The 22,416-nt window shown below is 41.4% G+C and overlaps 1 protein-coding gene across 4 annotated transcripts in view; it reads left to right on the plus strand.

Moving 5' to 3' along the window:
• Positions 1-22,416, plus strand: part of LOC142388657 (unconventional myosin-XVIIIa-like) — a 152,536-nt gene that overhangs the window by 67,173 nt on the left and 62,947 nt on the right. For all 4 annotated transcript variants that reach the window (XM_075474176.1, XM_075474174.1, XM_075474177.1 and 1 more), the window contains 8 exons: positions 3,919-4,060; positions 4,175-4,334; positions 6,303-6,489; positions 7,674-7,878; positions 11,133-11,242; positions 12,693-12,758; positions 17,993-18,121; positions 21,518-21,661. In XM_075474176.1, the coding sequence (XP_075330291.1) occupies positions 3,919-4,060; positions 4,175-4,334; positions 6,303-6,489; positions 7,674-7,878; positions 11,133-11,242; positions 12,693-12,758; positions 17,993-18,121; positions 21,518-21,661 (1,143 nt within the window). The remainder of the gene's footprint in view (positions 1-3,918; positions 4,061-4,174; positions 4,335-6,302; positions 6,490-7,673; positions 7,879-11,132; positions 11,243-12,692; positions 12,759-17,992; positions 18,122-21,517; positions 21,662-22,416) is intronic.

Genomic DNA, 22,416 nt, shown 5'->3' on the forward strand with positions numbered 1-22,416 from the left:
ACAGTTAAAAGCAATCAAAGAAGAGGGGAAAAAGAAAGATATAAACTCAACCATAAGCACACCGAAAGAGAAATGTTTTTAACCTGGATTTAAAAGTGCTTACAGTTGTGGCTGATTTCAGTTCTGCTGGTAGTTTGTTTTCAATTCAATTCATTTTTATTTATATAGCGCCAAATACAACAAATGTCATCTCAAGGCACTTAGATAGTAAGTCCAATTCAAGCCAATTGGAATTCAATTAATTAATAATAATCATAATTCATAAAATAATCCAATTCGTTCATATAGAGCCAATTCAAAAACAATTTCCTAGCTAAGAAAACCAACAGATTGCACTGAAAACTTTTTCTTTTTCGGTCCAATCTCCCATCCTGAGCGTGCCTGAGGCGACTGTGGAGAGAAACGACTCCCTTTTAACAGGAAGAAACCTCTGGCAGAACCAGACTCAGGAAGGGTGGCCATCCGCCTCGACCAGCTGGGGTTTGAGAAGACAGAAAGGGGGGGGGGGGGGGGGGGGGAGGGGGGGGGGGGGAGTGGAGGGAGGGAGGGAGGGTGGGGGGGGGGGGGGGGGGGGGGGCGGCGGCACTGTAACACCATTCAAAGGATATCTGTTGGAACAGGGAAACACGAGTTAATGACCACAATAATATCACATATACATAAAGAGAGTAAAGTGAGGAAAGGTGTGACAGATGAGGCCCCCCAGCAGTCTAGGCCTATAGCAGCTTAACTATGGGATGTTTCAGGATTACCTGAGCCATCCCTATTCAAGGTAAACACAAGAAACTTGGGCTAACGAAAAAAAAAAATAAATAAATAAAGGACCAGACTCAGTGAGTAATTCCCTATACTCCCTATATAGATCTGCTCCTCACACCACAACAACCATCTTTTTACAGCCACAAGCTACCTCAGCCTCTCACCAACTGCACACCAGTCACAGCGGGGTGGGGATGCAAACCCTAGTTCGGGTAGGGGGTAATTGTTCCAGTTGTGTGCAGCATAACAGCTAAAAGCTGCTTCACCGTGTCTAGTTTGACGGTGATAGAACACTAAATCACAACAAATATCATCTCACTTCAAAGATATAGCCAAATTCAAGTCAATTACAATCCAATTCATTGTAATCCAATCAGAATCCAATCAATTCAAATTAATTAAATGCCAAATTAGTCAAACTCATACATTCTCAGTTTAAAAAAAGTTGACTAGCTAAGGAAACCAACAGATTGCACCAAACCTTCTCTTTGATCTAGTCTGGTGTCCTGAGCAGGTATAAGGCGACGGTGGAAAGAAAAAACTCTCCTTTAACAGGAATAAAACCTCTGGCAGAACCAGACTCAGGAAGGGCGACCATTTGCCTTGACTGGTTGGAGGTTGAGAGGAAACAACAAGTTCCATAACACCAGGCCAGGGATACCTGCTGAGAAAGAGAAATACAAGTTAATGACAACAATAATGTCATATGTACATGGAGAGTAAAAAAGAGCAGAGGGGGGAATCAGAATCATCAGAATCAGAATACTTTATTGATCCCCAGGGGGAAACTATTTTTGTTGCAGCTGTACCCATTTAAGGAATATGAAAAGGAACAGAATATATAAATAATAATAATAAAACTAACTAAGCATAAAAATATATATATATATATATATATATATATATATATATATAGCAAATAGAAATACAAGGAATGTTAAAAATAAGTAGTCAGTGTTTTGTAAATATTTACAGTTATTGCACATATATTACACATGACATCGCAGACACTGAGTGAGTTCTGGCTGGGTGTGGAAAGGGCAGCTTTCTGTCCACTCTAAGAGATGGGCTTTTCTACTGTTGCTGCACTAAAAACAAAGTACAGATCCCAGCTTAACATTGAGCAAGAGTGAAGAGTAGCAATATGAAATTTGAAGCCCAGATTTAAAAGGATGTGCAATAAGAAAAAAAAAAAAAAAAAAGGGGCTCACAGCAGCCACTAAATACACCGAGCAGACTCATCTCCTTCCCAAATAATTGTTCAATGTAGTTTTTATATTTGATGGAGGAGATTTACTGTGCATCTGGCAGAGTGATGGCAAATTGTTTTCATATAAAACAGACAAATACTGTGAAATAAGTTTGAATGAATTGTGAGGATTAATTGTGTTTTATGAAAATGCTCAAACTGATGTAGCTGACAGTTTCAAATTTTAATTGTCCCCTGGATAGACAATATATTCAGAGAAAGTAAATACAAATGTTATGCGCTTTTCATCCCCTTTGATAAGCTCAAATATAAGCACTATTTTTGCCAATTTTGCACACACACAAAAAATCAAATGTTAAAAAGTCATATGCCTTATTGAAAAGGGATAAGCTGATGAAGCTGACCAGAGTTTAAAAATGTTTTGAATGTTACTGTGTTATTTCCATACAAATGCACATCCCAGTGAACCATTTGCACTTTTCCCCTGTTTTGAGAATCATACAGACTGAGCAATCTTGTTTAAATGTCACAAATTGAATTAATAAACTGAACTTGGATATTGTTTAAAGTTGTTGCAGATGTTATCTCAGCTCATTTTATTAATCTATTTTGATAATCGGGCGATTGCATGCAGAATGCTGGTGCCAGCAACTCATACATTGGTTTATAGAGATGAATACAGAATTATTATCAGGTTCTCAATAGTATTTAAATTCAGGGGGGGTTGTGAAAAAATTTCTTTCCCCACTTTATTTTAATTGAGAACCACTGGTTTAGTCCAATAATTTTTTGATTATTGATGTAAAGCAAACGGTTTTGGAATTAGAGGCCAAAAAGTGCTGAGCATCTGTGGAGCGCCACAGGCTGTGGGAGTGTACGCTGACGAGTGGGATTATATATGGGAAAAATACCTTTTGCTCCTTGCAGTGTGTTATTGATGAGAATATGTGTGTGTGTATCTGAGGTCCTTAAAGGGATAGTCCGCCTCTGCTGTATGACATCCCATACTAACAATATTATTTATTAAATTTGACTTACCCCCCCCCCCCCCCCCCCCCCGCGTCCTGTGAGCAGAGTTCCAGCCTCGTTTTGGCGTTGATGAAGGTAGTCCGGCTAGTTGGCTGGGGTTTAAAAAATAAAGCGTTTTGCTTCTCAAAACAATATGCGTTCAAAAGAGTAATACATTTGCATCACAAAAGCGTTCATCCAGGAAAAGTCAGACCTCACAATCGCTTGGTACTATTTTCTCTCCCTTCGTATCACTGCGTGCTGCTGACAGCCGCGCCTGTTACGGTGTTTGCTGCTCGGTCTGCACGGTCTACACAGCAGGCGGTGATATGAAGGGAGAGAAAACTACATTTATATATAGATTTCACTGCTTACTCTGGAAGAATGTCAGCATGGCAGTATCTTATTTCCTTATTTCATTCACTCCTCTCCAGTTCAACTCGGTGGAAGGAGACCGAGGCCAAGGGTCCAAACTAGTTCAGTTAGGATTCTTATTTTGTTTTCTGGGTCTGTCTGTTGACTTTTGTTGTACTGTCTTTTCCTGCTGCTCTCGGATCTGCTGCACTTGCCACCTTTTCTGGTGTTGTGTCCTAATCAATGAATTCTTTTGTAATAATAACTGTAACAACAATAATAATGAACTTTTTTGGAAGGATAGGCTGCCGAATACAATTCAATTCGTTTTTATTTATATAGCGCCAAATACAACAAATGTCATCTTAAGGCACTTAGATAATAAAGTCCAATTCAAGCCAATTGGAATTCAATTAATTGTAATCATAATTATTCATAAAATACCTGTTTAAACTTTATTTTTACAATGATCTAAAGATGACATAAGATTTTTTTTTTTCATATCTCTATCCTTGACCTCAGAGATTTTTCAATTGGGATGATAGAAAAGTATTTGTTATATGTACCTCTGTTTGTGTTGATCACAGGTGCGTTCTCTGGCCAGGACAGAGGAGGCTCGAGGCCTTTTGTGGCTGATGGAGGAGGAGGCTGTTCAGCCTGGAGGTTCAGAGGAAACTATGCTGGAGAGATTCTTTAGTTACTATGGCTATGCTCAAGGAGAAAACAAAGGTGAACACTCAAGCCCTTCACTGCCTGTTAAAGTAATCCTCAGTTTAAGGAAATAGACAGCACTGACCATGCTCCTGATGCATCATGGGAAGAAATTCTTATTTTGTGTTGCAGGAGGCAATCTGCTGTTGCAAGGAGCGAAGCCCAACCTATTCCTGCTGGGTCACAGCCATGGGACTGACTGGGTGGAGTACAACGCTCAGGGTTGGCTGAGTAATGCCAAGAATAACCCTGCTGCCCAGAATGCTGTCACATTGCTGCAGAACTCTCAGAAGTATGATCACTATGAGCAAACGCATATAAAATTCAGTTTATTTTGATAGTATCTGAGATGACAGGTGATCACTTTCGTCTATTTTGTATAGATAAGATCCTTGTATCCAACTAAGTTATTTGTAATGTGTAGAATGTCCAGATGACCATTTAATTCCCTAATAGTAAGGAATCCCTGTAATTCTGAACATTATTATAGAATATCAGAATATAAAGTGTTGCATTTTGACAATCGTATATTCGTTTGAGTGATTAAATTGCTTGTGGAAGGAAACCAAGCTTTGGCTTGGGTAATGTGCATTTTACATGAACATTAAATGAGGCAAAATTGTAGGACTAAATCTCAACCATTTAAAAGTAATGTAGGGGTTACTTTAATCAGTAAAAAAAAAAAAAGTTTCCTAAACATCTAGTTCTAATGAGCTGTAAACAGAGACAAGTGTTTAAGGCTGGAGGGTTAAATTAGATTGGTCCACCTGGCCTTTCAGATGTTTCAACAAAATGTCACCTAATTGTTTGATTACGGCAGTGGACAGAAGTGGAAAATCCAGCCATCAATATGCTCGAATCAAACATGAACAACACAACCTTGATGTTAACATTTCCACACTGCATAAAATATGTGCATTTATTTGGTCACATCTGAAACAGCAATGTTTCAAATTAAAACCTGTTTCTTGCTACATTGACGTATGATCTACTTCAGTGTGGCACAGCTAAAGGCAAAAAAATATTTCATAAGCTACAAAAAGCTCGTCCTGCGGTTCTGAGTAAGTGGTGCTTTGTGTGTCTAGGGTTGCAAAATTCACGGAATTTTCAAAGATGGAAACTTTCCATGGGAATTTATGGGAATAAACTGGGAATTTTCAAAATTGAAGGTTGGCTCTTCTAGGGAACTTAAATATAGTTGAGGAAAGTATATTTTAGCATAATCTTGACTAAAAAAAACAGATGCCATTCAAATACACTTGAATATCCATGCCATTCCTCAATCACATGCACAGAGCACACTGCTTACTGCATGGCTATTGAGACCACACCCCCTACTGGCACTGTGCATGCCTCCATCACATGTACAGAAGATTTCTAGAAGACTGGACCACACTTTTGAGCCTGAAGCACAAAGACTATTGAAGGCACACATTTGAGCCTGTGGACTTAACAAAGTGAAGTAAGTGGACTTTTCCACTCTCACACAAATGTGAGAAAGTGACACTGAAGGAAGACTCAGAGTTGGATGTTGAGGAAGGGGACATGTTGTTGGATGTTGATGAGGCCCAGGAAGAGTCTGTTGACTGAGCAAAAATGCAGAGGATTGCTTGAAGGAAGATTTGCATGTTTAATGGGACGTTTTGGAAGAGGAAGAGTGGCATTTTTCATTTAACATTTGGGAATGGGACTTTGTGGAGATTTTTGATGGGGGGGTGTAATTTTGAATGAGTGGGGTTAGGGGATGGGTAATATTGAACCCAACACTCCTGTTTTTGTTCATCCATGAAACAAGTAATTAGAACGTGTTCTACTCTACTTACAAATAAATCTGTTGAAATATCTGTTGAAAACATTTTGTATGGATGTTTTCTTATGACTTCTGTTTATATTTATGCTTGGATATAATATATTCCCAGTTAGTTCTCCTAAATTCCCAATAGTTCCCATAATTCCCATTATTCCCATGGAAAGTTTCCAATATGGAATATATCCAAAATTCCCAAGCTTAACTTCCCATGGAAATTTACTCGAAAATTTTCGGAAATTTCCTGGAAATTTTCCGCCCCTTTGCAACCCTATGTGTGTCTCAGCAAAATATTTACTCATATGGTGCTTCTTAATCTATAAATGCTAAACATTAATCCTCCATTAAACACACACTCAAAAAGAAAAAGAAATCCATAATTAAAAGAAAAAGAAAGTCATATGCTGTAGATGCACATCCATGCGAATGACATTTATGGTTTTATCACCACAGGAAGAACATCAGTGGAATGTTCATGGGCCGGTCCGGCGGGGCCACAGTGTTGTCGGGCTCCATTGCAGGTCTTGAGGGCACCTCCCAGCTCGCCCTGCGGCGAGCCACCAGCATGAGGAAAACCTTCACCACAGGCATGGCTGCTGTCAAGAAGAAGAGTCTGTGTATCCAGATCAAACTTCAAGTGGTGAGTGCAGAAAACAGTACTTCCTAAGATAACCTTTGTGTTTAGCTTTCTTTGTCAACACCTCTGAACTGGGCACGTATGAACTGGTTTACTGCAATTCTTTTCTTTTATCATTTTTCAAGTAATCCCATAGGGGAAAGCAGCATGATACAAGTCGAGTAAAATGTGGAAAAAAATGATTACATTAGTTCCTGCTGAGACTCCCTGATTTTATTACAATAAAAAAAAGCACAATATTCAACAAATTACCCAACTTATTCTGAACATTTTGAAACCCGTTTTATTCACAACTGGATTTCAACATCCTTCAGTTATCTGGGAGCAGTTTGTGGGATTTAAAGCAGAATAAACTAGAGTAGGCCAATCCATGTTAAAGAAGGGATGGATTCTTACCGTATTAAGTTGTATTAACACAACAAACACTGAATGGACAACAGTGTTGACACTGTATGGACAACAGTGTTGACACTGAATTTAAAGTGGCTGGCTCATTCTGCGTTGGATGGTGTTTGATTCAAGTGGCTGCGAGACTGAATTCCTGGAAGGCCATAAAATGTCCAAGCCTTTTCAGTTTTTGACTTCTCGATAATTCAGTTCATGTGTTATTTTGATTTGACCTGTATTTTATTCATATTAACATATCCATTTTTGATGTTCTCAGCCTACAACAGTTAAAACCTTGTGCACACTCTGGGGTCTTTGTTGAAAGTAGTATTGGGAAAACAGAATCTTTCTTTCTCTTTAACGCAGTTAATGTAAAGAATACTGCTCGAATATATCACCTGCAACAGTAGTGGTATATTCTGTGTGCAAACTGCACAGATTGACATTTTCTTGACCTTTCTGTTGATTTTTGATGACAGGACATATATGACCAAATCTCACCGTACTATAGGTTGTTTCTTAGTACACAGATCTTGGTGACATCATGGAACTGCCATCTCACCTCCACCGACCTAAATTTGAACAGAAGTCTAATGAACCACAGTCACTGAAAACTTTGTTTTGGATGTGAAGAGCCTTTAACGTTGGAGTTTCAGCTATAGTAGGCTGCATGCAGATCTTTGGTGGACTACCATGATGTGAAAAGAGTACTACATTATACTACAACAAGGTACATTGAGTTGTTGCATTGAAAGTTTTGCAAGCAGAAGTTTTGTTTGTATCATCCTTTTCATTTTTAGGATGCTTTGATTGACATGGTGCGTCGGTCCAAGGTTCACTTCATCCTCTGCCTGTTGCCTAAAGCAGAGGCAGTGGGAGGAAGTGATCTGCGTGCAACCAATGGAGATGGCCCTGACTCGGGCCTTATGACTTTGGACATGGGGCTACTGAGAGCTCAGCTCAGAGGATCAAAGCTGCTGGATGCTCTACGTATCTACAGACAAGGTAACACGATGTCATTCTGAAGAGCTTGATAATTGGGGACCGGGCAGTGAAACTGCAAGGACCCTATTGTATCTGTAAGGTTTCTTCTTCTTTCTTTCTTTCTTTCTTCTTATTCTTTGCAAAAGGTGCTCGAAAACTCTTGAAATTTTTGCAAGCACCACCTGCCAGTCGACGACATGAAAGAATCTAAACTTTATATTTTTGGGAGTCGCTCATTGACTCTGTAGCGCCCCCTTACGATGCTTAAAAATGGTCCCCGCATTGGGGTTAGTTTCACGTGGGACGACAAAATTCGGTACACTCATTCATCATGCCCAGACGCACAGAAAAGTCTTTGACGCCATGGTCCCACGTCCACAAGAAGGCGGCCATTTTGGATGGAAGGTGCGTTTTCGTGCCATTTTTGCCCGATTCCAGGCCTTGCATATGATCGAACTTGTCCTACAGATTTAATGCTACAGACTTCAAACTTGGCCAGGTTACTTTTAAGACATGGGGGATAAAATCATGGAGAAACTTTTCCAAACTCTGAACGATGTGGGCGTGGCCAGGCGGTGAAAATCGTGTGATGGCGTTTGTGATTTGAAAGCCTTATCATCATAGCAAAGTCATGAAACTTGGCACACACGTCCACCCTGACGACCTAAGCGGACGACGTAAGCAGAGGGTAACGTGCGTGTGGGCAGAGCTGCGCGACTACGACGTCCAGCGCATGCCCCAACGTGCGCACATCTCGGTCCCGCATACAGCTGCTTGCAGCTTTCTAGTTCTGTCTTTTTATTTGAACGGATTTAGGAAAAAACATCAAGCAATCAATTTTACAGATGTGTACAGATGTCAGTTTACAGATGAACAGCTTATTTTTTTACAGTTTGATACGTTCTGCTTTGATTTTGGAGCAGCTATTCAAGTCTGAGAACATGACCCACTGATGTTATAGTGATGTTAAAGCTTTATTTGTCATTGTGCTTTTTTTTTTCTTTCAATGCAGAAAGCCTTCGGTAGCATTTAAGTCTTTTGTTCACAAGTTCTATACAAAGCCATTTTATTTGAAGTCCAGTTTAATCCAATTATAATACAGTTCAGTATAATCAAATTCCATCAAATTTGCTACAATGCCAATTCATAAAAAGTTGCCTTGCCTTGTTTCTCTGTGATAACGCGAGTTATCCGGTTTGAAATAGATCAAATAATGTGTCTGCTTACATTGCAAAGACTAAAGTTCAAAAGACGTGCGCAGATCACCTAAGCTAAAGCTACAGTGCACATGCGCCATGTCATTACTTGAAGGCTACTTGCCACTGTTGTTTTTTGTAATGTTCAAATGTTTTTGATAAATGAGTATGTTGAAGTATATGTCATTTATTGTTTTATTTTAGTTTTTTACCGTGGTATCGAATTGGGTTTCGAGAATCGTGGAATTTCACTGGTATTGGTATCGACTACTAAATGTCTGGTATTGTGACATCCCTATTAGGAACAGGTTGCCCATACCACAATATATTGTCACAGACCTCATTAGACTTTGATATTAGCTATCAGGGTAGTCTTTACACAGAATATGCTGTTAGTTGCTATGACCATTGATTATATAACCTTTTTATTCAAAGGTTTAATTTCTTTAGCTCTTTGTCATTGTACAAAGCTCTCTTACCACAGGCATTTTTATTCTTAGGCTATGTTCACACTTCAGGCAAAAGAGGACCTCATCTGACCTTTTTCCTCATTTTGACCTGTATCTGATTTTTATTTTTATTTTTTAATGACAGCATACAGTGCCTTGCGAAAGTATTCGGCCCCCTTGAACTTTTCAACCTTTTGCCACATTTCAGGCTTCAAACAAAGATATAAAATTTAATTTTTTTGTGAAGAATCAACAACAAGTGGGACACAATCGTGAAGTGGAATGAAATTTATTGGATGTGTCAAACTTTTTTAACAAATAAAAAAATGAAAAATGGGGCGTGCAATATTATTGCCAAATAAAACTCACCTCAAAACCTCAAAAGAGGTTTTGGGCTTAATTAAAATCCACATAATTTTGTCACTCCAATTGCACAACAACTTCAGAATTGATACACCCACGCTGACGTGTAACATCCATATTTACTTCTGTAAACGTGCTGCGCGTGACGTCACATCTTCTGCGCATGCGGGCCACTTCAGGGCCGTAAAACCACAGCCCTTTTACAGACAGCCGTTCCACTTCCTATTCGCCCCATTATAAAAAAATTGTCTGCAGTTCAGTTGATTTTGTCTGGGGGCGCTGGCGAGCGAGTGCAGAATGATCATTGGCCATAGGGCTGGCGCTAATAACTCAAAAAATGTCCCCGCTAGCGGCTGAAACCTGAAAATATTACTCTGATTTCTGACAGAGGGATGTGAATTTATATCGAAAGTACAATAACCTGGGAGTTATAGCTTTCTGTTTTCTTACAGGTCTGGCATTTGCGAGTCAGTCTCCGCTAGCATCTAGCTAACGGAATCTGAAGAACGCACGGCTGATTACGACCGGCTGCTTTACGGCACTCGTCCACTGTGCCAGAGTGCTAACCTGGTGCTGCTAACAACAACCAAAGCTAAACCAGAGGCTAGTCAGAGAGTATGTAAAAGGGCTGTGCTGAAATCTGTAACTATTTGAGCTAACCTCTCTCTGCTAGCTCGGCGCTACGACTGACCATGCCGTAAAGTGATGCCACATAGGTGACGTCACTCGGGATGCAATACTGACAATAAATGTGTATTTTAAACAAATCTAGTGAGTCTAAAAAATCAAACCAAGTGCCGTTTGAAAGGATAATTTATCCTGCCTTTAGGAATGAAAAAATATAAAAAATTCTATCCAAAGCAATGGCTGCATCTAACGTGGATCTCATAGTATCACCAGAGAGTTCTGCCTGCTCTGCACTGCTTCGTTGGCGCCCCCTAGAGTGCAGTACCACCCGGAAAAAGCCGCCAGCTTTCCCTCTCCTCATAATAGAGACTCTCTGGTAAAACGTTCACACTGGAGCGGTTGCATTTCAATTATAATGTGAACCACCATGCAAAAGAAATCGGAATTGAGCATTAAGACCTGCAGTGTGAATGCAGCCTTAGTTTCACTAGTTACTTTAGAATCTTTTACATTTCTACTTGTCAAGTGTTTTGTGGCTGAAAATCAAAGGTGGCCCTTAACATAGTTTTGGCTCTCCTTCTTTTGCAGATGGTGTTAGTCTAACTTTCTGCTGTTCTGTTCCCTCCCTCCCTGCCTCCAGGGTATCCAGACCACATGGTGTTTTCAGAGTTCCGCAGGCGTTTTGATGTCCTAGCACCCCATCTGAGCAAGAAGTATGGCCGCCACCATATTGTCACAGATGAGAAAAAGGTGAGTGGTTGGCAGACTCGACTTCATACTTTGCAGAGCTATTGTGAGGAGCTGGAGAGCAACTTGTTTTGATGGAAACTTCTCTTTCTTGAGCATCAAAGGGAATCCTTGAATTCAGACATGATCAAACCATTATTAATATTGATGTTTAATGTTTGCAAACTACGTAAAAAAAACAAAACAGAATAGATGATTTGTTAGTCAGGCCCAAACGTATTTGTTACTAATACAAATAGCCAGAGACTGTAGCTACTTTTTAAATATATCCACCTTATTAAAAGATATGAAATACTCCTTTGGTTGGGACTGTTTTAAGTGGCAGTTTTGTCCATATTTGGTACTATGAGTAAGTATTTGTGGCAGCAGGATTGCATATGAGGGACTGGCTTATTATAAAGCCTTTAAGGAAACCGGTGGAATGCATAACATGCACACACTGTGCAGTGATCAGCCAACACAGTCAGTGTTGGCTGATCACTGTACAAAAAAAAAAGAAAGAAAATATTTTTGGGTTAATGCAAGAAATAGAGCCTTAAACTAACTTATCCTACCACATAGTTTGTTCCTTATCCATGGCTCTCCTCATGCACACCTGTTTCCTGTTCCCTGGCTATAATAATCCTGCATTGGTTTGCCTAATTTAACAGAAAACAATTCAATTCAGTTTATTTATACAGCGCCAAATCACAACAAATGTCATCTCAAGGCACTTCAGTGATACAGTCCAGTTCAAGCCAATTAGAGTCCAATTCATTGTAATCGGAATCCAATCAAATCCAATTAATTCAATACAAAATGAGTCCAATTAATGCATACAAAGTACATTCAGAAAACTATTTCCTAGCTCAGGATACCAACAGATCGCACCGGAACTTCTCCTCGATCCTTTCTCCCGTCCTGAGCGTGCAGAGGCGACTGTGGAGAGAAACCACTATTCTGTGCAACACTGCCCCCATGATTTCCGGTGGTACCGCTCCATTTGCTGCATTTGGGTCTTCTCTCAGCCGCCTTCAGCTGGTGCAGAACGCTGCTGCCCGTCTTTTAACCGACACCAACAGACGTGTGCACATCACTCCTGTTCTTAACTCCCTCCATTGGCTTCCTGTCCTTTATAGAACTGATTTTAAACTTTTAATGTTTGTTTTTAAAGCTCTTAACGGCCTCGCCCCATCATATTTATCTGAGCTTTTAACAGTCCGCAATCCTGGTAGAGCTCTGAGGTCAACAAATCAGTTTTTGCTGGAAGTGCCCAGGTCAGAATACAAACTCTGGGGTGACCGAGCCTTTTCCGTCGCTGCCCCCAGGCTCTGGAATAAGCCCCCCGTCCAGCTGCGTCTTATTTCTGACCTGGGCCAAGTTGTTTGGTCATGCTTGGGTACAATAAGGTCCAGAACACGAAGAGGAGTTGTTTTGTGTGTCTATCTGCTCAGTATATTCTGTTGGTTTCCAGGCAGTGGAGGAGTTGCTGGAGTCCTTAGAGCTGGAAAAGAGCTGCTTCCACATGGGGATAAGTCGGGTGAGTGGTCATGCACATGCACATGCACACTTCTCATCAAAGAACTGTGAACATGAATGCTTCCTTTTAAATCACCACCAGAGCCCTTGCTGACCTCAGCTGCAGGCAGTTACCTTTTTTTTTTTAAGAAAGGCAGATATTTAAGTACAGTATTCATAAAGAACTCCCCTTTTTCTAGACTATTGCAGTTGCCATTTTGTTTCTGTTTGCTGCTGTTGGAAACTCAGCATGAGATCCATTGTAATCATCCCACTGCAGCTAATTGCACCTCTTTTAATTGAAATCCTGATCATTTTTTTCAAATGCAACTCCTTTAAATGGCACTATACAGAGAGAGCTTGTCCTTTTCAGATGGACTCTGGCAGTTGTTTTTTTGTGCCACTTCCAAAGGCAGTCTTGGGTTTAAATACAAACATCTTCTCATACTTGGATAATTAGACTATGTTTACCAATCTACCAACAATGTTTTTGTCTTCTCATTTCCATTGTTCAACACATGAGTCATGGTGTATTTTTCTTTTGTTTGGGAGTCTCATCTTGGCCTTGCTAAGTGTCCCTTCCCCAGCAGCCATCAGAAACTACTAATCACCTGGAAAAGGACAGGCTGATAATGAGTTCATTAGATATGTAAATGTCTTTGGAATAAGAAAACAAACAGTGAGTGCCTTCAGCTCTCAATTTGATAAGTTTATTGTTTTCACTGGTAGTTTAACTTCGATTTAGAGTTGCTGTTCATTTTAAGTTAGAAGGAGCGGCACAAAAAAATAATACAGTTGTAAGTAATAAGAAAATGAATTAAGAAATATAAAGAGCAAGTTATTAAGAATAAGTGTGGAGGTACCCTAACCCATATTAAGAGAAAACAATGAAATAATAAATGTTTTTTTCTTTAATTTGATTACTTTGTCTTGTCATATCTTTCCTTATTCTTTTGCACACTACTTTTTTCTTTTTCTATTTCTTTGTTGCTTTTGCTTCTGTTGTTTTTCAGTAGTTTTTTTCTTGGTGTCTAACTAACATTTATTTGATTGCCTTTGCTATTTCTCTTACCTTAGCTGTTAGTTTCTCAAAGTTGCTTTTCCCTGCTGCATATGCTAGACGTGCCAGAACATCCTTGAGGCCAACCGAAAGTCCTTCTCCGTAGTCTCCCTGAATTCCTCCCACACCCGAGTTTTAGCTTTAGCAACCACCAACGCTGCAGTCCTTTTAGCCCCTCAGTACCTGTCAGCTGCTTCAGGTGACCCCCGGGACAACCGAGCCTGTAAGGCCTCCTTCAGCTTGACGGCTTCCCTCACCGCTGGCGCCCACCTCCAGTTACCACCTCGACAGGCACCGACCCTCTAACGGACCCAACTCACCACTTGATGGTATCAGGTACACTTATGAGCCACCTTATGCTCAGACACGGCTAGCACAAAAGTCCTAAAACAAGACAACACTCGGATTCACATCAGGGAGGCCGTTCCTCCCAGTCCCGTCTCTCCAGGTCATTGAAGTCCCCCAAAAGAAGGATGGAATCCCCAGGTGACCCCCTCTCCATCACCACCCAGAGACTCCAGAAGGCTGCGTAATCTGACCTGCTGTTTGGGGCATACGCACAAACAGCACTCAGAACCTTCCCTCTTGTGACTCGCAGCCGCAGCGAGGCGACTCTCTCGCTCACCAGGGAGAACTCCAACACGGAGGACCCCAGCGGGGGCTTGTGAGTACCCCCACACCTGCCTGATGCCTCTCCATGGGTAACTCCAGAGTATGAGGGAGTCCAGCCCCTCTCCAGGAGTTTGGTTCCAGAGCCAACGCTGTGTGTGGAGGTGAGCCCAACTACATCCAGATGGTGCCGCTCCACCTCTCACACCAGCTCAGGCTCTTTCCACGCCAGCGAAGGGAAATTTCACATCCCTAGAAGCCAGTTTGCAACGCCTTGAATTTGGCTTCCTGACTTCCTGGCCCCAGGAGCCAAGGCACAGCCACCAGGTGCTCCCCCCCGGTCTGGCTCCAGGGGGCTTCCCCAGGTTCCCCTTTTCTGGGTGAGGTGACTGTTGCTGTCTGGTGCTGCTCCATCGAGGTCTTTGAGTTGCTCTTAGTTGTCTTTTTTCTACATGACTTATTTCATTAATTCTTTGTTAAATTTCTCAGGATTTTTTCTTTTTTATGGCTCTCCTATAATTACATAAGATGGATCCAAATATTTCAGAGCTTTTTAAAAGATACTTAAAGGGACACTGTGTAATTTCTTCCCCCATTTTGCAAAGTCGAATGAATTTGCTCTCTAGCGCCTCGCGTTTTCAAATGTGCGTTGCAACTTCTTGAACTACGGCAGGCGGTATGTGTCAAGATTCAAGAAGCTATAGATTCAGACTCAAGGTCCATACAAACAAAAAGACATCAAGACACACAGTACAAAGGATTACATAACACACATACAACAACACTATAAATACAGATGACAGATAACATGTCAGATAACAGAAGTTGACATAGCCTTTGGTGTGCAAGCAATGCAATTAGTCATATTCCGGGAGTTACCGGAAGTGACGTCGACGCAGCGGTAGCGTTAGCAGCAGTGTGTAGCTGCTATCTGGAAAGTGTTCTTTTAAATAAACTCCCGGTAAACTTACAAACTTTCTGATGCCTCGTTTTGTGAGTTAAGAGCCTATGTGTACTACGGCAGAAGTTTGGTAACAATCAATGCATTATTAGTGGGATAATTTACGAGATAAAATCTATTTACCATTAGCGCCAGTAATAAGCCATTCGGCGGACGTTACGTCAAAATGACGTCATTTCCGCTTGCTGGCCTGGCGTTGGGGAAAACGTGATTCGAAGTGCTTTATGTCCCTCTCGGCACTTCGTCGTTTTTCATAGATCGGAAGGACATGGCAGCCTCCATAGAGCTTGCCCGCTCTATGTAGATACAGACAAGTTATTCTTCACTCAGGAGGATAAGTGAGATTTTTGACAGAGATAATTTTACACCAATGAGGACTAATTTATGAATGAATATGTTGATTTGAGATAATAAATTACTTAATTTATTACATAGTGTCCCTTTTAAAATACACAAAACATGTCACAATGTGTTTGTCACTACAAATGATGATCTCGAGTAAAGTTAAGCTGCTGAAAATGTTTATGAATTTTGGAATAAATTCTTTTGAATTCATATTTGTTTGAAGGCTGTGAAACAGACAGGAATGCCTGCATATAGATACAAATGAATGGATTTGATCTATTTTAGGTCTGCTCAGTAATGTCATGTCAAGGTTTCACAGTTTCTGAACCCACTAAGCAGACTCAGACAGCAGATAATGAGTTTATATTACAACAAAAGATGGAGGATGAAAGAATGATCGGGCTGGAACCGGTGGCTGCACTGATGGCCTGAGAGTGTCTGTGAAGAGGGAGGAGCAGAGTTACCGTGGGCGGATGGAGAGTGACTGTAAGACAGAGTTCAAAGTAACTAGGTGGATTTTTCTTACTGCTTATCCAGAATATTTTAGCTTTGAGGGAGAGAATCAGCTACTTTAATAATGTGACTCATATCTGATTCACGCGATTACACTTGCCTATCACCTGAAACATGGCGCATGCCTACTTAAGTGTTTACCAAACTCTACTGCTGAGGCAAATGGACGACGTTGACACAGGTGTGATGCTAGTGTTGCGGTACATGAGAAGTTCGCCCAACATTGGCAGGATTTTAAGGCAGAGAAGGAGGAAAAGGGCCATTATTGCATCCTGTGCACACGCTGCAATTATTGCCTCCTCAGCTGTTCAGAGGAGTGTCTGGGTGCGAGACCGATCCCAGGACTGGTGGGAGAATGTTGTGGCGGGCTTTGATGAAGAGCAGTGGGTCAGCAATTTTAGAATGAGCCGACAAACTTTTGATATGCTGTGCGAGAGTTTGTCCCCATTCTTCTCCTACCAAGACACCACATTTCGTCGGGCGATTCCACTGAAAATGCGTGTCGGTGTCGCTCTTTGGTGGCTCGCAACAGGTGCAGGCTGTCGCACATTAGCTCACCTATTTGGCATTAGCAACGCATCAGTGTGCATGATTGTAAACAACTTCTGCCAAGTCGTGCGAGGCGAGCTGTGGCATCGGTACATACAGCTTCCACGAGCTGATGAGCTACAGACCGTCCTCCGAGGTTGACGTGTGGAACGCAATGTGTAAGAATATCCGATCTGCCTGTTTACACGGCGGTCGCATTGTCACATATCCGATTCGTATCTGATAAATTTCCACATATGAAGGAGGCCTGTATCCGATCTCAAAATATCCGAATGCATGCGTCCTTGTCTTATTTACATGGTCAAAAAACATATCCGATCTGTGTCACATGAGAGCAAAAAATTGGAATTGGGTAACATTTAACTGACAGTGTAAATGTAGCCCAGGTCACCGGTGTTACCGCTTGTCTTCTGCATGCAGTCACAGCGATGTTGAGTTCACCTGGGAGAAACAGACAGGTGTTGGGCCTCCACACTGTGGCAGGGTCAGGGTTAATTAGGGATTACCGCTACTAGGATTCTGTCAACTGAAACTTTGAACTGCTTTTATTTTCATTAGCGAGCCTACAAATAAATATAGATCAAAATCAAGAATCCTATGAGGCAGCTTCTTATAACATGAACACGGGTGTTGCAGCCGCAGGAACGCCTTCTCATCTCAGAGCTGGTTTAGGTTGCACCCACAGCTGTTATTGGTAACATCAGTTGTCACATTCCTTACAGCTTCTAATCACTTCTGAGATAAATAACAAGCTGGTTGCATAATAACAAAATTGTAACTGGGACTGAAAATCAATACATGTGATACAATAACACAATTTCAACCACACCCATGTCTGCTTTTTTTTCCATTTTTTTTTTAATTTAGCTTTAAAAACAGCATGTGTTTAACAGCAATTTACACAGCAGCAATACAATCTACCTTTGGGGATTGATATTATTGAATTGAATTGAATTGATGTGAATTGGTGGTACACCAGTGGGCTCAGCAAGCCACTTTTGTCTATCTTCAAGAAACCCTTCACCAAGGCGCTCCTGGTAGCTGACCTGGTTGAGGGGGCATCTCTGTGCTGAGGCTGCGATGAGCCCCAGCCAGTAGCTCATTGCTGCATATAAATGCCCCCGTCTTTGTCCCCGTTTCCTGTCCTAAATCTACTTGAGATAAAGGTCGTAGAATCTAAAAAATTAACAGAAAAAAAACTCTCCCTCTCATTCTGAAGGTTTTCTTCAGAGCTGGAACTTTGTCGAGGCTTGAGGAGCAGCGGGATGTCCAGACCAGGAGAAACATCTCTCTGTTCCAGGCTGCCTGCAGAGGATATCTGGCCAGGCAGGCATTCAAGAAAAGGAAGGTGAGGTTGCTTCAAAGTGTGAGTTCCCTGTGACCTCATTATTACTGCAGGCTGAAAATATTCTTCAAATACTTCAATAATAACCCATTTGAGAAATTCCTCCTACCTGGTGATGTACATGTGGCAATTGCACAAAAAGTATAATGATGTTTTTTTCTTGCTTTTCTTTTTTTTTAACACAACTTCAGATGAACAACAACACATCACATAATTATTTATTGATCAAAAACAAAGCCAAACTTCTGCTGCTATAGAAAACTATGTATGCTTCCATAGGGATTATATGAGGGACTCGCACCGAGCTGGGCTGAACGCATATACTCCATTAATTGACAACATTAAAGGGATAGTTCACCTCTCTTGACATGAAGCTGTATGACATCCCATATTAGCAATATCATTTATGAACATTGACTTACCCCCTGCTGCGTCCTGTGAGCTGAGTTCCAGCCTCGTTTTGGTGTTGACGAAGGTAGTTGGCTGGGGCTAAAAAAATAAAGCGTCTTGCTTCTCAAAACAATATGTGTTCAAAAGAGTAATACATTTGCATCACAAAATCGTTCTCCAGGAAAAAGTTAGACCTCACATCGCTTGGCGCTATTTTTGCCTCCCTTGATATCAATGCGTCCAATGTAAACTGTGCAGACCGAAGAGCAGACCGAGCAGTCCCCTGCTTCCGAGCAGTAAACACCGTAACAGGTGCGGCTACCGCTAGGTGGCTGGACGCATTGATATCAAGGGAGGCAAAAATAGCGCCAAGCGATGTGAGGTCTGACCTTTTCATGCAAAACGATTTTGTGATGCAAATGTATTACTCTTTTGAACGCATATTGTTTTGAGAGGCAAAACACTTTGTTTTCGGGACCCCAGCCAACTAGCCGGACTACCTTCGTCAACGCCAAAACTCAGCTGGAACTCGGCTCACAGGACGCAGCAGGGGGTAAGTCAATGTTCATAAATGATATTGCTAATATGGGATGTCATACAGCTTCATGTCAAAAGAGGCGAACTATCCCTTTAAGGATGACCACCTCGATAAAAGCAGAGGTTTGAACAGTTAGCTGGTCTGATGCATTCAAGTGTATTAACACATCAGTAATTATCTTAGAGAAGCAATGACTGACTACGAGTCTGAGAAGGGTCATGAAGCCGTTCCCAAACCTTTTGGAAGCCATCATTCTGCAGGCAGGAAGATTGTTTAATTTAAATGTTTATGAAAATTGAGCGATGCTTCTTTAAGTTCATGGATAACCTGTTACAACTAGGTGATGCTGAGACTAAGTAAATATTGGCCTCCAGATGAGTTCACGCTGGGGTACATATTATATCTATGAATAAAAGGTGTTTGAGAAAAATCCAGCTTTTAAATTTGAGGCATCATGAGAATTTATTGGCTCAGTCTGAAGTGAATCAGATCATCAGGCTTGGAGAACATCAAAGTGTCAAAAATATCACTTACTGTTGCTACTAGGTCTGAGTGTGTCTTCAATATTAGCATGCATATGTGTTCAGGTGTGGATGCTGATCATGTATTTTAAACTTTGGTCTGAATGAAGAAAAACTTTCTGAGCTTTTACAACTTCATCTGTCAGTATACCACAGACTCACAGTTTAAAGAAAAACTAGGAGCCTGCGCTCTAACATAAGCCGCTTTCGGACTGTAGGAACCTTTGGCAGTTCTAATAACCTTTTAATCCGCGGGGCCGTTTTCTCCCGTGTTCGGACATACAGGAACTCGGGACCATCTCCCTCAGTTCCTATAACCATTTCAGCTCCTCCTCAGCTGGGTCTTTTCTGGGTTCTGTAGGAACACATCTGACCGGAGGTGTTTGGTGGTCGGTAGCTCCGCCCCTTGTCATGCTGTCACGGCTGAAATGTTTCCTCATACGACACGGACACAACCTGCACGTGTTTAATAAGTTAAACTGACACGTGGTCTCCTTTGTCTGCGGAGCTCTCCTTTCTTCCTTCATGAAATGAAGAAGTATGGCCTGCGCTCCATCCTGCGTCTCCTGACTCTCTCTGTGAGCTCTTCCAGCCTCCATGTTAGACGGCCGATGTGATCGTCCATGATTAATATCACCATCATGCAGACCATGAACACGGTGGCCTCCCCGCTCTCCATGTTAGCTTCTTTGTGATGTTTTGTCTTCTCTCCTTACTTTCACCAGGTTTTGTTTTATTTTGTTTTGTTGTTGAATGTGGCGCTAAACGGCTAAAGTAACACATCTCTGACGCAGACTCCGGCGCATCAGTCCCGACTCATGTGCGAATGCAGACTGAAACAGTTCCGCTGGGGAAGGACAGTTATCAGAACGAAATTCGAGTAGGACAGTTCTTATAACTGCGTTCTTAGAACGGCTCTGTCCGAAAGCGGTTATAATGCCCCTGGAGGTTCCTGGGGCCCATTATTGATGCTTGCGGGGTAGTGGGTTGAGCAGGCGCCCCATGTATAGAGGCTACATTCCTCGCTGCAGCTGTATATCCAGAGCTCAGCCTGACGGAAGGTGCTGTGTTGGAATCTTAGGAGAGCTGTACAGAAATGAATACCTACAAATCTCAATTAACTGAAGTAACGTTGTAAACAGGAGTGAGATACTGATGACTTTTAAAAAATTCCTTCAAGTTGTTGCACTGAAGTTGGTTGAATCATGGTGTTTTTCAACATTAGTTTTTCACAATCTGCTTCTTTTTAAATGATTACATGGTGTAATATGTCACATGTTACTGTTCATGTGAGATTGTGCTTTTCTACATTTTTCAAGGACCACTCAAGGTGCTTTTACACCGCAAATCACTCACAAACATATTTATGCAGCCCTTTTTGATCTATATAGTTTTAGCTATGCAGTGGATTTCCTCTATCATACATACACCGATAAATGCATTAGAAACAATATGTGTTCAGTGCCCCAGGTGCACTCCAACATGTGGGCTGGAGAAGCCAGGGACTGAACAACCGGCCTTAGAATGAACGGAACCACTGCTCTGCCTCCTGAGCCCTAGCTGCCCTTAGAACTGGACCATCTTGAAAGCTTGTTGTGTGGGATACCTTGTTTGGCTGCTGCCAACTGAACCCAGATCATTTACAAAAAGTGGTTGGATAAGATCTGAGTCAAAATCAAAGTGCATAATATTTGTGTTTTCAAATGCCTAGTTCAAATATGGCATATTATAAATAATCTTCTATATAATATCTGCTCTGTACTCATGTTACTGTAGCAGAGTCTCCTGATGGCAAAGTCTCACACGGCAGTCTCCTCAGTTCTCTTGTGGTTACAGTGAGAAATGCATTAAAGTTCGTCACGCTGTACTTTTTTCTGCTGACATTCATTACTTCGTCTTGTCTTCTTTCTAACTCATTTTTGTCTGTTTGTCTTTATCTTTGTGAGGCAGATTCAAGATCTTGCCATCCGCTGCATCCAGAAGAATATCAAGAAAAACTCTGGCGTCAAAGACTGGCCGTGGTGGAAGCTGTTCATCATTGTCAGACCTCTGATAGAAGTGCAGCTCACTGAGGAGCAGATCCGTGGCAAAGATGTGAGTTTACCCACAATTCTTAAACGTATACACAGTGAGCACACAACATGTCAAACAGCATGCTGTGAAAGATGTTGAGTTTCTATAGCCAGTCACACCTAATGATACAGCTGGCATTTTCTGGTGAAGCACAAAACAGATTCCTTTCAAAGGCTGATATACATTAGTTTGAATTGAAGTAAGCAGTTTTGCCTTTATCGGCATTTATTTACTTCGGCTTCTTTGCATACAAGGCCTTCATTAGGCCCGAGCACTGACAGCAGTGCAAAGGCTTAGTGTATATGTTAGTATTTGTTGTTCTTCTTTTTTTTATTTATTTATTTTTTAATATTTATTATTCTTCTAAATTTTTAATTTTGCAGATGCTCCAACGGGAAAGTGTAAAATTTTGTATTTTGGGCATTTTTGGGGAAAGTTGCCTCGACAGTGCCACCTATCGTGGCAGCCTTGTAACTGCAACTCTTTCAAAAATTCATGAAACTTCGTAACAACACACAGAACTCAAACAAAATTGTCCATTATGGTTCAAAGAAATCAATTTAATCAGAAATCAGTTTTGCTGTTGTTGCATTTTTCCTTCCTATGAACTTGATCATGTGGCTGCACGGTGGTGTGGTGGTTAGCACCGTCGCCTCAAAGCAAGAGAGTCCCCGGTTCAACCCCACCGTCCAAAAACATGCATGTTAGGTTAACTGGTGTCTCTAAATTGTCCCTAGGAGTGAGTGTGAGCGTGTATGGTTGTTTGTCTGGCTTGT

The sequence above is a fragment of the Odontesthes bonariensis genome, chromosome 9, assembly GCF_027942865.1.
Source record: "Odontesthes bonariensis isolate fOdoBon6 chromosome 9, fOdoBon6.hap1, whole genome shotgun sequence".
Lineage (NCBI taxonomy): Eukaryota > Metazoa > Chordata > Actinopteri > Atheriniformes > Atherinopsidae > Odontesthes > Odontesthes bonariensis.